Source organism: Ochotona princeps, chromosome 24 (assembly GCF_030435755.1).
Source record: "Ochotona princeps isolate mOchPri1 chromosome 24, mOchPri1.hap1, whole genome shotgun sequence".
Taxonomy (NCBI): Eukaryota; Metazoa; Chordata; class Mammalia; order Lagomorpha; family Ochotonidae; genus Ochotona; species Ochotona princeps.
Genome location: NC_080855.1, coordinates 5,030,689 through 5,045,711, shown reverse-complemented (window position 1 = coordinate 5,045,711; position 15,023 = coordinate 5,030,689). Strand labels below are relative to the sequence as shown.

The 15,023-nt window shown below is 55.9% G+C and overlaps 1 protein-coding gene across 1 annotated transcript in view; it reads right to left on the bottom strand.

The window, feature by feature from the left end:
* Positions 1–15,023, bottom strand: part of RADIL (Rap associating with DIL domain) — a 60,425-nt gene that overhangs the window by 17,993 nt on the left and 27,409 nt on the right. The window contains exons 3-5 of the mRNA XM_004598141.2: positions 4,129–4,376; positions 2,793–3,419; positions 1,580–1,617 (exon numbers count right to left, since the gene is read on the bottom strand). Of these exons, the coding sequence (XP_004598198.2) occupies positions 1,580–1,617; positions 2,793–3,419; positions 4,129–4,376 (913 nt within the window). The remainder of the gene's footprint in view (positions 1–1,579; positions 1,618–2,792; positions 3,420–4,128; positions 4,377–15,023) is intronic.

The following is a 15,023-nucleotide window of genomic DNA, read 5'->3' as shown; positions in this document are numbered from 1 at the left end:
ACAAGGCCTGTGTGTGAGTGCTCCCTCTGACTGACAAGGCCTGTGTGTGAGTGCTCCTTCTCTGACTGACAAGGCCTGTGTGTGAGTGCTCCTTCTCTGACTGACAAGGCCTGTGTGTGAGTGCTCCTTCTCTGACTGACAAGGCCTGCGTGTGAGTGCTCCCTCTGACTGACAAGGCCTGTGTGTGAGTGCTCCCTCTGACTGACAAGGCCTGCTGTGAGTGCTCCCTCTGACTGACAAGGCCTGCGTGTGAGTGCTCCATCTCTGACTGACAAGGCCTGTGTGTGAGTGCTCCTTCTCTGACAAGGCCTGCGTGTGAGTGCTCCCCCTGACTGACAAGGCCTGCGTGTGAGTGCTCCTTCTCTGACTGACAAGGCCTGCGTGCGAGTGCTCCTTCTCTCACAAGGCCTGAGTGTGAGTGCTCCTTCTCTGACTGACAAGGCCTGCGTGTGAGTGCTCCTTCTCTGACTGACAAGGCCTGCGTGTGAGTGCTCCTTCTCTGACTGACAAGGCCTGTGTATGAGTGCTCCTTCTCTGACTGACAAGGCCTGTGTGTGAGTGCTCCCTCTGACTGACAAGGCCTGTGTGTGAGTGCTCCTTCTCTGACAAGGCCTGCGTGTGAGTGCTCCTTCTCTGACTGACAAGGCCTGTGTGTGAGTGCTCCTTCTCTGACTGACAAGGCCTGTGTGTGAGTGCTCCTTCTCTGACTGACAAGGCCTGTGTGTGAGTGCTCCTTCTCTGACTGACAAGGCCTGTGTGTGAGTGCTCCTTCTCTGACTGACAAGGCCTGTGTGTGAGTGCTCCCTCTGACTGACAAGGCCTGTGTGTGAGTGCTCCTTCTCTGACTGACAAGGCCTGTGTGTGAGTGCTCCTTCTCTGACAAGGCCTGTGTGTGAGTGCTCCCTCTGACTGACAAGGCCTGTGTGTGAGTGCTCCTTCTCTCACAAGGCCTGCGTGTGAGTGCTCCTTCTCTGACTGACAAGGCCTGCGTGTGAGTGCTCCTTCTCTGACTGACAAGGCCTGTGTGTGAGTGCTCCGTCTCTGACTGACAAGGCCTGTGAGTGACGCATGAGTGGACCTCGGCGTGTCCTGCCCTCTTCAGGGAAGACACGCTGTCCGAGAAGTGCTCCATCTGATCCCTGTCACAGCCATTCCCTATGGCCCAGTCCTCCCCCAGCACAGACCCCTGTCATGGGTCTGTCCAGCACTGTTTAGATCCGCAGAGCGCTCACAGCCTCAGCCCGCCCACCCTCACCACTGCAGCCTGCATGAGGCTGCCACCAGGGCGGCCCCCAGCACAGACCACTGTACTCTGGCATGGTTGGAGCTGAGGGTACACATCTTCTTGCCAGGCCAAGCACCCACCAGGGAAGTGAGGGGACTCAGCCCGCAAGATTTTCTGGGACACGTGCCCCACAGTGCTGAGGCAGTCGGAGCAGCTGCCCTGTCGAGAACACAGCCAAGAGCCCCAGGGCTGACCCCACGTGGCAGGGAGCCCCCGTGGCCCTGGGCCCCCGCGGGCATTCAGGACCAGTGGTCCCTTGCTGTGACACGGCAGGAGGAGGCTGGCCATACTTACAGCTGCGCCTGCTTCTCTGCCAGCTCTCTGGTTTTCTCCTACAATCACAAAGAGAAAGGAAGTCAGGCCATCGGGGGCTACCGGGGTACACAGAACCCCATATCCCCAGGGCATCCTGTGCTCCTCCCTGTGCCGTGGCAGGAAGAACACTTCCCACCCGACTCGCCTGGGTGCCCCGGTGGGTGCAGGGGCCCAGCACTCGGGCCCCGTCCGCTCTTCCTTAGGGGCATTAGCAGGGAGCTGGGACTGCAGGCGGTGGTGTAATCCCCTGCACCACAACACTGGCCCCATACTTTTTTCTTTTCTGATGCAAAAAACCCCTTCTGTAGTCCTTGCACAGTTAATACCCGTTTTCCAGGCACATTTACAAGATCTCCACATACACAGCCTTCAAAATTCTACTCATGTTCCCAAAGCCCCTCACGCCATGTCACGCGCGTGTGTCAGCACTTGTACACAGGCTGCTTGGTGACACGTGCACGCATGCTCCCCGACACCCTGGGCCGCCCCTGCAGCAGGAATGACTGCTAGCGGATCCTGGGCTCCTGTGAGGCACAGCCAGCTGTGCTGTGCACATCTGCTGCTCAGCGAGTGGGCAGGCAGGGGCATGAAGCACAGGCCAGCACAGGGCTCCAGCCAGGCAAGGAGGCTGTAGGAGGTGCGTGGGGAGCTGGGGAGCCCGGACTGAGATGCCCACGCTGGACTGGAGGTCACAGCGGAGGCACGAGCCTTGGCTTCCGGGGCGCCGTGGGGAGGAATGGGCGGTGCAGCCTCAGGCTGGACCCTGGCTCCCCATCGGCCACGGGACCCCCAGGCCAGGGCCCCAGACCCTGCTGGCCTGCTGCCTCGGCTGTGACGTGCGATACAGTGGCCACGAGGCTCGGCCGGCATGAGAACAAGGCTGAGGAACAAGGCCCGGCAGAGCAACTCTGCAATGATGACATTCCTGTGACTGTCCCCACACCACAGGAACCACACCTAGTCACCAGGCACATGCCTACACAGAGGGGCGAGGCCACGCTGTGCGCGGGAACCCAAGGACACAAGGCCCACAGGACTGCTTGTGGCTTCAGCTTTTAATATACGGTCAAGGGTCCTAGGCCAGTGACCCAGGCCCGGCTGGACCTCAGGGAGACGCATGCCTGCGTCTCGGGCAGCACCTGCCGGCCGGGGAGGTGTCAGGCCCTCCCACAGGACAATGCCCTTGACTCACCCAGACTGTTGCGCGGATGGCTCTGGCGATTCTCAGCAGGAGTTGCCCGAACGTGCCAGGTTCCAAGCGCGTGGCTGAGTGCTGGATGCAGAGGCAGAGCAGGAAGGCGGGGGTCAGCTTGTGGTCGTCGCCCCCGGGCTCCACCAGCGTCAGGATCCTTTGCAGCAGGGGGCCCTCCTCCTCGCGCTCAAACTCCAGGTGCAGCGGCCGCCGGCGTGGCAGTGCGTCAGGTGGTGAGGAGGTGGCGCCTGGGGCCTGCAGCGTGGCACCGCACACCCGGCAGCTCTGTGGCACGGCCCGCAGGCACGCCAGGGCCCGGGTGGGCAGCGGCTGGGCCTGCGCGGGGTCCTTGAACAGCAACAGGTAGTAGAGGCCCAGGGAAAGCAGGTCTCCGTGCCGCAGCACCACCGTCCGCCGCCCCAGCTCGGAGAAGTTGACAGAGACAGGCGCCCCAGGGATGGGCTCCAGCAGCAGCTGGGGGGCTGCCCCGCCTGGGGGCTGGTGCCGGCGGATGGTGCAGTGCAGGGGCAGGATGTCGGGCGCCGAGAGGCTGATGCTGGGCTTGCTGGAGGGCGTCCGCTGGCCCACCGTGTGCCGCTCGCGGCTCAGCACATACACCAGGCTGTCCTGAAACACACATGCGCATGGCGCTTAGGGCCGGGTACCCCCGGCACTTCCAGCAGAAGCAGGGAAATAGCACAGGGCCCTCTCTCTGCGTCTTCCAGCCACGTGGCAGGGACTGCAGGCTTTGGGTGCTGCTTGTGTCCCATACCCACCCTCCTGTGTGTCCAGGAGGCAGTCCACCCCAAATGCCCTGGTGTGTTGAGGAGGAGGCAAGGCAGGCATTGCCCCTTGCCGCCCAGCTTTGGCAGGAAGGACATCTCCTGGGACAGGGCCACCGGGAGCCCCAACAACGTCACCAAGTGCTCCTGGTCTGGAGAGAGAAGGGAACCGAGGAGGCGAGAGGGCGCCGGGCAGGGAGGACAACAGCTGGAGTGGGCCAGAGCAGGCCCTGCAGCAGCTCAGCACCCCGCACCACGGCTGGGACGAGAGAGTGGATGGGCCCACCGCGTGTCCCTGCCCTTGCCTGTGCCCTTCCCTGAGCCAGGCCAGCAGCAGTCCAGGAGAAGACCAAGGAGTGGGGCGGGTTCCCCGGAGGGTCTGGGTGCCAGGGAAAGGCCCCTTGAGGTGCCGTGTGCCAGCTGTCTCGGGCAGCAGGCCAGGCCAGCCTGGCGTTCCCTATCCATCCCGTGCTACAGCCCCATGTGCCTGTAGTTGCCTGGGCTGAGGGGGAGAAGCGGCCCTGCCTTCTCAGGGTCAGGGAGGGCAGGCTCACGTGCTGCTGGCTGTAGCCCTGCAGGAGGAGCAGGTGCGGGCTCTGGAAGAGGGAGTAGCGCATGGCGTCCTGGTCAGGCTCCTCAGTGCCCTGGGACACGTCAGGCAGGGTGGTGGCTGGGCTCAGGCTGGTCTCACTGACTGTGCGGCGTAGTCGGGGCTGGGGGGAGCTCCGGGGAGCCACGGGGGTCAGGGCTGGAGTTCCCTTCGCACGGATCCGCTGCAGCCTCCGGGCCTGCGCATTTATCCCTGAAACACAAGCAGCACAGTGCCAAGTCTCCCAGGAACTCACACACTTGAACCCTGCTAAGCCACTTCCCCAACCCTCGTCACTGCCCTGGCAAGGCAGGGCTGCAGGAAGCTCGGCTAGGTCCAGTGAGCACAGCCCTGGAAAGGCTGGGCAGCACTCTGGCACCACCATGGAACAAGCAGTTGAGCTGTCCACTCCCTGAGGCCCAGAGGGGACTACATCACCTCCAGGAGCCAGGTGACACCCCTGTGCCCGCCCGAGCACCAGCACCGCAGCCCCCAGGTAGCAGACCCATCAGGCTTTGCCCACCATAGCCCTGGCCTCTGCCCCAGCCAGCTCGTCACTGCAAGGGAGCAAGGAGGAACCCCACAAGCCCAAACAAGCAGTCAGCTTGCCACTGCTCCCCAGCCCACAGAGCCACCAGAGCTCAGCCCTGCGACTGCACACCTGCTCCTGCTCAGGCTCCCTCCGCCGGCAGGCACAGCAGGCACGTGCACACAGGCACACACGCCTGCACGTAAAGACACACACCCAGGCAGATGTGCACCGAGTGCACGAGGCACACATGCACACAAACGCAACCGCCTGCGAGAACACCCACCCCACACCAGACTTCCTAAGTTCGGAAACACGGTAGGAAGGCTGCTGGGAATGCTGCGGGCACCCAGGAGCCCGGATCCGCGCTCCTCAGCCCGCCCGAGTTTCCTCCCCTGAGCCCTCCGCTGTCGCCTCCACACAGCCTGCCCCCATCTAGTGTGTCTTTTCCCTCAGCCATTCCAAACAAAAACAGGAGAAAGCCGAGCAGCGGCCAGTGAGGGAGCGGCGAGGGCGCGCCTTACCGGAGCAGCCGCGAGCCCTGCCCCCGCAGGAAGGAGGCCGCAGCGCATCTGCAGCCCGCAGGGGGCCCGGGCCGCGCAGGGAGGGAGGGGGCCCGGGCAGCTCCAGCAGCACTCCTGCTCTGCAGCGCCCAGCTCAGCCCAGCCAGGGAGTGGCAGGTGCTGAGCCAGCAGAGCCCACCCACCACTCCCCCAAGATCAGCAGGGGCTGTTTGGCCTCACTGCAAAACCATGGGGCCAAAGCTGCCGGAAGAAAAACATACATGGTCCCAAATGACATCCCAGTCTCCACGCTCTTCCCAAGGGCAGGAGAGGATGAGTCGACCATGCCCTCCAGCAGGCCTGGGGCTGCAGGCACAGCAAGCCAGAGTCCTTTCGGGTTCCCAGGGGGCCCTGGGAATGGTCAGCAGCACAGGATGGCCCAGACCAGGGTCCCCTGTGGCCACAGTCCCTGCCCCGCACCCCTCCAGGAGGGGTCCCACACACCTCGCAGACACCCCACCTCCAGGGCTCTGGGGTCCCAGGCTGATCCACCAGCAGGTCAGAACCAGAACTGCAACCCCTGGGGTCTACTCCCAGCATTTCCTCCTTTGGCTTCTGGTTGCCTCCAACCTGTGGCCAGGAGCTGGCAACAGCTGGCACTGTAGCCAAGACCACACACATCAGACCAGAGCAGGTGGGGCAGCAGTGTCCACCTCCAACACCCAGAAGCATGCAGGATGATCAGACCACACCCTTGGCACACACATGGACACACACACTCACTGGCACAGACACATACAACAGATGTACCCACACAGGCCTGCACACACTTGAGTACACACACATGCTGACCCCTGTACCAGGATGGTCACAGCAGCACAGTAGGCATCAGCAAAGAGGCTCAAGTCGGGGAGAATCAAGATGGCAGAACAGGGTAAGGACACGTTTAAACGGACAGAGAAACATTTAATCAGGTTGAAGCAGAGAGGACACATTCTGGAAAATAGGAGAAGACAGAACAACAGTAGAGGGGTACCTGGAGACTGTGAGACACAGGAAAGCAGCAGACACAACGGTGTGGTGTTGCAGTGACTGATACTCCAGCCGCATTCAGCTAATGGCGATCCTAACTTCACCAGCAGCTGGAACTCCACCAGCAACCAGGTGGGAAGGGACTTTCACTGGGAGCTTGGGAGGTAATCCCAGACAAAGAACTGTCTGTCCTGCTGGTCTGTTTGATTAGAGCAGGAGCAGAGACAGAGCAGCAGATCCCAGATGGACAGTGCAAGAACAGGGTGGATTTCACAGCCCAGTCAGACCCCTAGAGCCAAATTGGGCGCCATTTTGCTTAAGGAGGCAAAGGCAAGGGAAAGGACTGAGCATACACTGAGCTGGGAGTGAACTCACTTCTGACTCAATGAACTGCATCAACATGGCATTCTACAGGTTCTGCCCAAGACAGGTCTGGGTAGCCCTCAGACCTGACGGCCAGCAGATCAAGAACTCTAGTAGGGGCACGTGAGGCACCATTTTGTACACCATGGCAAAAGTTTAGGACTGCAGGGACAACAGTGAACTGCACATGTGCTGAGCTCGCGAGAACTCACTAAGTTCAGTAGATTGCACTGGTCCCACAGGAAAATAATACCGTCTATGGCATCGTATGAGTCCAAATAGGTCCGTGTGGCACCCAGACCTAACGTCCAACAGGTTCCGGCAAGATCAGCACCACCAACAACCTAGCTACAATAGGACACCTGGTGTCTCTCTAATCCTGGGACCTGCTCCAACAGGAAGAGGGAGAAAGGTTACAGAGACACCGTGCAGCCTCAGCACGGTATCACAGGAGGTGGAGAGTGGTGAGCCAGGAGCTGGGGCTGTGGAGACCACGGTGGAAATCTAAGATAGGAACCCAGACCTGGAACTCGCTGGAGCTAGTGGCATAATTGGCTGCAAGCAAAGAGTTGTCTACCAACTGCAATAAATAAAATTGAACTGTAGACCTGTGGGTGACACAGCTTAGAAACCTGCCCCAAGGAAAAGACTCTGCTAACCAGAAGTACAATGACGAAGAGCAAAAGAAGAGACAAAGACACAATATTACTGAAAACTCCCCTGCAAAGGAGCAAAACTTTATGCCAACCTCAGAGTTAACTGAGGAAGACATCGAGAAAATGGGGCACACAGAATTCAGAAAACTCATTATAAAGCTTCTGATCAACAATGAGAAGCACATACAAGAGTTCAAAGAATTTAAGAAATATGTTACACAAGAAATAGCTACAATAAAACAAATCAAGGATGATATATCAGAAATTAAGAACACAGTAGAGAAAATTAAAATACAGTGGAGAGTCTCCAAAACAGAATGAAGCAAGCAGAAGAAAGAATCTCAGAATTGGAAGATATTTCCTGTCACCAGGGGGAAGCAAACAAAAAGCTGGAAGCAGAGCTGGATCAGGCCAAAAAAAGTATTCAAGAATTGAAAGACACTATTAAGAGGCCAAATATAAGAGTTATGGGAATCCCAGAAGGTGCAGAGGGAGAAACTGGTTTTACAGATATACTTAATGAAATAATAAGGGAAAATTCCCTAATCTAGAGAAAGAATTGGGGAACAGCATCCAGGAGGGGCACAGAACTCCCAACAGGATTGATCAAAAGTGATCTTCACCAAGACACATGATCATCAAGCTCTCTTCAATTGAACATAAGAAAAAAAATCCTTAAATGTGCACATGAAAAAAATCAATTAACATATAAAGGAATGCCAATTAAACTCACAGGAGTCCTCTCACAGGAAACTCCACAGGCAAGAAGAGAATAGAGTGACATATTCCAGATTCTAAAAGAAAAAAATCATCGGCCCAGGATAACATGTCCAGGAAAGCTTTCTTTTGTCTTGCAAAATGAAATAAAATTCTTCCACAGCAAAGAAAAGTTAAGAGAATTTGCCTCTTCCAAACCTGCCCTACAAATGATACTTCAAGATGTTCTCTTGACAGAGAAGAGGAATAGCACCCAACAAAACCAAAGGCAAACAAGAAGAACATCCCAGGAAAATGACAACAGAAGACTAAACCAATGAACAACCAATTCCTAAAATGACAGGACCAGGGCCCGGCGGCATGGCCTAGCAGCTAAAGTCCTCACCTTGAAAGCCCCGGTTCTAATCCCGGCAGCTCCACTTCCCATCCAGCTCCCTGCTTGTGGCCTGGGAAAGCAGTCGAGGACGGCCCGAAAGCTTTGGGACCCTGCACCCACGTGGGAGACCCGGAAGAGGTTCCTGGTTCCCGGCTTCGGATTGGCGCGTACCGGCCCGTTGCGGCTCACTTGGGGAGTGAATCATCGGATGGAAGATCTTCCTCTCTGTCTCTCCTCCTCTCTGTATATCCGGCTTTCCAATAATAATAAAATCTTTAAAAAAAAAAAGTGACAGGACCAAATTACCACCCATACATATTAATCCTGAAAGTAATTGGCTTAAGCTCAATCAGTCATAGATTAGTAGACTGGATTAAAAAACAAAACCCATCTATTTGTTGTCTAGAAGAGACACATTTCACCAACAAAAATCAGCGGAAACTGTATCTCATGGATTTTGATGTTTTTGTTTTTGTTAGTTTCATCTCTTCATAACAGTTTCTTGTAATTAAATTCTTCAATGAGATCATACAGTAGCATCATTCTCTTCAAGAAGGTTCTGATGTTCTTTTTCATTTCTCCAGCTACACGTTAGTCATTCAGTAGCATGTTGTTTAACTTCCTGGTGGTGTTAATTCCTTTTTTATTCCTGATGTTGATTTTTTGTTTTGTAGCTTTCATTTAAGAGGCTGTATAATAGCTGTGTAATGGAGACTGTCATATCTAGTTGTTATTTAACTTCATGGCATTGTAAATTTCTATTTTTCTTTCTATTGTTGATTTTGTATTGTGGCTTTTCATTTAAGGGATGTATAGTAACTGTATAATGGAGACTAACATATCCAGATGTGAGGGTACAATGTAGCATGCATCTCTACTTCAAGACAAAGATGGACTTACAATGAAACTGTTTACAATAGGATGCTGGACTCTCTGCCATTGTCCATGCCCGCTGTGATGGACATATGACTGTGTATGAAGAACTACACTTCAGTAATGTTAAAGAGGAACTAGGTGTGGGGGGGATTGGGGAAGGGATAAGGGAAATCCCAGGAGCCTGTGGAATTGTATCATAAGATGATAATAAATAAATAAATAAATAAATATTTAAAATGATGACTCATGTCTGCCATGAAACAGAGGAGGGAGGAACGCAGATGTGCCGGCCGCAGCAGTAACAGGCTCTGCCACCTGTATCCTGATTTCCTGGTCCTGTTTTTCAAAACCCTCCACAATGTGACAGAACAGTCTTTCCACTCAGCTCTGCAAGGCAGGCACCCATGTGAGAGATTCCCTTCCAATCCCTGCCACAGACGTACAGCTCTGTGGCTTGGTCTCCTGTCCCTGTCCCCAGGCAAGGCTGCAGGAGGCACAGACCCAGGACCTGCGAGGTCAGGCAGACAGCGGCCATCACACCCGTGTCCCCTGGGCACAGCACATCCACCTTAACTCTAACCAGCAGCTTCCCCTCCTGTCCTCTGAGCTACAGGGGGACAACAAGGGCACTGGGTCCTTAAAAAACCCTGTGAAGGAGCCACTGTTGTGGTGCAGCAAGTCTAGCATCCCACATGAACGCAGTGCAAGCCCCAGCTGCTCTACGCTTCGCATCCAGCTTCCTGCTCTTCTGCCCAGGGAAGGGCTTGGGCCCCTGCGCCCACGTAAAAGACCTGACTGGAACTGCACACTGCCCGTTCCAGCCCGGGCCTGGCTGCCATGGTCACTTGGGGAGTGACCCAGCACATGCGACATCTATGTCTCTCTGGAACTCTGACTTTCATATAATAAGCACATCTTTTATAAAAGTCTCAGATGGAGCTGGCAAGATAGTTCAGCTGGCTAGTCTCCCACCTTCAAGTGTCGGGATCCCATATGGGCAACTGTTTGTGTCCTGGCTGCTCCACTTCCCATCCAGCTCCCTGCTTGTGGCCTGGGAAAGCAGTGGAGGACGGCCCAAAGCCTTGGGACCCTGCACCCGTGTGGGAGACCCAGGAGAGGCTCCTGGCTCCTGGCTTCAGATCGGCTCAGGCTATTGCAGTCATCTGGCGAGTGAACGAGCAGGTGGAAGATCTCTCTGACTCTCCTTCTTTCATAAATCTGGCCTTCCAATAAAAATAAACAGATGAAACATAAATAAAAAGTAAAAAATCAAAAATTCTCAGATGGCCATGTCGCGGTACTCAGACAGAACCCCCCTTCGTGGGACTGAGCGAAGGGGCTAGCTTATTGTGTGGGGGTCTCCACCAAGCACACCGTCACTGCAGGGGCCCCTGTACAAAATGAAAGAGACTCATGACAGACACATCTGGGCGAGAAACTCAGCCAAAGACAGAGAGTGAGCGGCAAGATGGGCAAGCCATTTACAACGCAGCTGTCCTGGGAGGAGAGTTACCGTCTTCAGGAGGAGCGCCACGCCCACGAGGCCCACGGGCGACTTCTCTCAGCGCCCTGCTGGTTTTCACCGGGTCAGCTCCAGCCCTGACGTGCTCAGGGATTGGTGGCGTTTTCCCACTCTCCCATGACCGAGCCAGTGGGATCCGAGGTGCTCACGTGGTAGGTCTGATGGAGGCCCAGGAATATGCATTTGTAAATACTGGGCGGAAGCTCCTGGAACATGGCAGCCCAGCAGGGAACCACTGCGAGTAGCAGCCCCATCCTGTCCTTGTCGCAACTGGTCCTTACAAGGAGAAAACGGAAAGCCCACACAGCGCGAGGAACCTGCGGCCCGCATCCAGCCAGGTGTCTGTCAGTCCCTGCAGAAAGTCAGGGGGCCCCTGGTACAGGAATGGGAAAGGGTCTGAGTGGCTGGCACTGGGAGGACGCCACATGCCACCCCCAGAGACCTGCCTTGCACTGCTTACCCCAGTCACTAATACTTAGGGAACCCAGGAGCGACACAGCGCCTTTCCTGCAACCTGAGAAGCTGTGAGGAAGTGGTGGCTTCTACACTGGGGTGGCCAAGGGTGGCAGAGACGGCCAGCACTCACCCCTGGTGGGGGGGAGGCCTGGGGAGCCCCCTCCTCTGGCTGCCCCTGCCAGGGGCCCCCCCGGCTGAGCACACCCTCTGTGGAGAGGGGGCAGTGGAGGAGTGGCTCAGGGTCCCACCAGTTTCTCTCCCCAACCTCCCACGGCCTCGGCCTCGGGCACAGCTGAGGCTGCCACACCCGCCGCTGGCAGACAGGAAGGCTCCCCGTTGGACTCCGCTGCTCCCGGCCCTCAGCGCACACCATGGGCTCCACACAGCTTCAGAATACACTGGAAAAAAACCACGGCCCTTTTCCTGGATGTCCCTGAATCCCTGTGCCAATTCCCCCACAGGGACCACTACACCACACACAGGAGGCTGCACGTGACCACTGCACCGCACACAGGAGACCACACGGAACCACTGCCCCACGCACACACAGGAGGCTGCCACGGGACCACTGCACCACACACGGGAGGCTGCACGGGACCACTGCACTGCACACAGGAGACCACACGGAACCACTGCCCCACGCACACACAGGAGGCCGCACGGCTTAGATGCGGATCTAGCCAAACCTCACCCATGGAGACCCCGTGACGGGATCCCCCCTGCGGGGTCAGGAACCCACCCTGGGCTCACCCGGGCAGCTGCGAGGCACACTCCTTGTGAACAGCGACCAGGGTCTAGAACAATGAACCCTCAGACAGCCCAAAACACAAAATCCCACAGTCTCAAACTCTCACGAGACGTGCATGCCAAGCGTAATTCGCCAAGTTCCACGCAGAACACGAGGTGCCAATGCCACTCCCACAGCATTCAAACACCTGAGGTGAGAAGCCTCATTTACCACCCTCAGTGTCAAACAAAAACCCTCGGAAAGGAACAGGTCAGGCTCCGGTTAGGGCGTGTGAGAGCTGCAGGGAACACGGACCCGCACCACCACCTTCTAGCTGGAGACTGCTCACACGGTGGCGCTGCGTCACCCAGAGGAGGAAAGGCTAAAGAGAAAAATCTACACACACCACAACCATGGCAGAACACACGCCACAACCATGGCAGAACACACACCCAACCATGCAAGACACATACCACAACCATGGCAGAACACACACCACAACCATGGCAGAACACACACCCACAACCATGGCAGAACACACGCCACAACCATGGCAGAACACACACCACAACCATGGCAGAGCACATACCACAACCATGGCAGAACACACGCCACAACCATGGCAGAACACACACCACAACCATGGCAGAACACACACCCAACCATGCAAGACACATACCACAACCATGGCAGAACACACACCACAACCATGGCAGAGCACATACCACAACCATGGCAGAACACACGCCACAACCATGGCAGAACACACACCACAACCATGGCAGAACACACACCCAACCATGCAAGACACATACCACAACCATGGCAGAGCACACACCACAACCATGGCAGAACACACACCCACAACCATGGCAGAACACACACCCACAACCATGGCAGAACACACTCCCACAACCATGGCAGAACACACCCACAACCATGGCAGAACACACACTCAACCATGGCAGAACACACACCCACAACCATGGCAGAACACACTCCCACAACCATGGCAGAGCACACACCACAACCATGGCAGAACACACACCCACAACCATGGCAGAACACACACCTAACCATGGCAGAACACACACCCACAACCATGGCAGAACACACTCCCACAACCATGGCAGAACACACACCCACAACCATGGCAGAACACACACTCAACCATGGCAGAACACACACCCACAACCATGGCAGAACACACTCCCACAACCATGGCAGAACACACACCACAACCATGGCAGAACACACACCCACAACCATGGCAGAACACACCCACAACCATGGCAGAACACACACCCACAACCATGGCAGAGCACACACCCACAACCATGGCAGAACACACACCCACAGCCATGGCAGAACACACACGCCACAACCATGGCAGAACACACACCACAACCATGGCAGAACACACCCACAACCATGGCAGAACACACACCCAACCATGCAAGACACACACCTAACCATGGCAGAACACACGCCACAACCATGGCAGAAAACACACTCAACCATGGCAGAACACACACCCACAACCATGGCAGAACACACACCCAACCATGGCAGAACACACACCCAACCATGCAAGACACACACCTAACCATGGCAGAACACATGCCACAACCATGGCAGAACACACACTCAACCATGGCAGAACACACACCCACAACCATGGCAGAACACACACCCAACCATGGCAGAACACACACCCACAACCATGGCAGAACACACCCACAACCATGGCAGAACACACACCCACAACCATGGCAGAACACACACTCAACCATGGCAGAACACACACCCACAACCATGGCAGAACACACTCCCACAACCATGGCAGAACACACCCACAACCATGGCAGAACACACACTCAACCATGGCAGAACACACACCCACAACCATGGCAGAACACACTCCCACAACCATGGCAGAGCACACACCACAACCATGGCAGAACACACACCCACAACCATGGCAGAACACACACCTAACCATGGCAGAACACACACCCACAACCATGGCAGAACACACTCCCACAACCATGGCAGAACACACACCCACAACCATGGCAGAACACACACTCAACCATGGCAGAACACACACCCACAACCATGGCAGAACACACTCCCACAACCATGGCAGAACACACACCACAACCATGGCAGAACACACACCCACAACCATGGCAGAACACACCCACAACCATGGCAGAACACACACCCACAACCATGGCAGAGCACACACCCACAACCATGGCAGAACACACACCCACAGCCATGGCAGAACACACACGCCACAACCATGGCAGAACACACACCACAACCATGGCAGAACACACCCACAACCATGGCAGAACACACACCCAACCATGCAAGACACACACCTAACCATGGCAGAACACACGCCACAACCATGGCAGAAAACACACTCAACCATGGCAGAACACACACCCACAACCATGGCAGAACACACACCCAACCATGGCAGAACACACACCCAACCATGCAAGACACACACCTAACCATGGCAGAACACATGCCACAACCATGGCAGAACACACACTCAACCATGGCAGAACACACACCCACAACCATGGCAGAACACACACCCAACCATGGCAGAACACACACCCACAACCATGGCAGAACACACCCACAACCATGGCAGAACACACACCCACAACCATGGCAGAACACACACCCAACCATGGCAGAACACACACCACAACCATGGCAGAACACACACCACATTCATGGCAGAACACACACCCACAACCATGGCAGAGCACACACCATAACCACGGCAGAGCACACACCCAACCATGGCAGAATACACACTCACAACCAGGGCAGAACACACACCCACAGCCATGGTAGAGCACACACTACAACCATGGCAGAACACACACCCACAGCCATGGTAGAGCACACTCTACAACCATGGCAGAACACACACCCAACCATGGCAGAACACACACCCAACCATGGCAGAACACACACCCAACCATGGCAGAACACACCCACAGCCATGGCAGAACACACACCCACAACCATGGCCAAAACACACATACCAAAAAAAAAAAAAAAAAAAAAACCA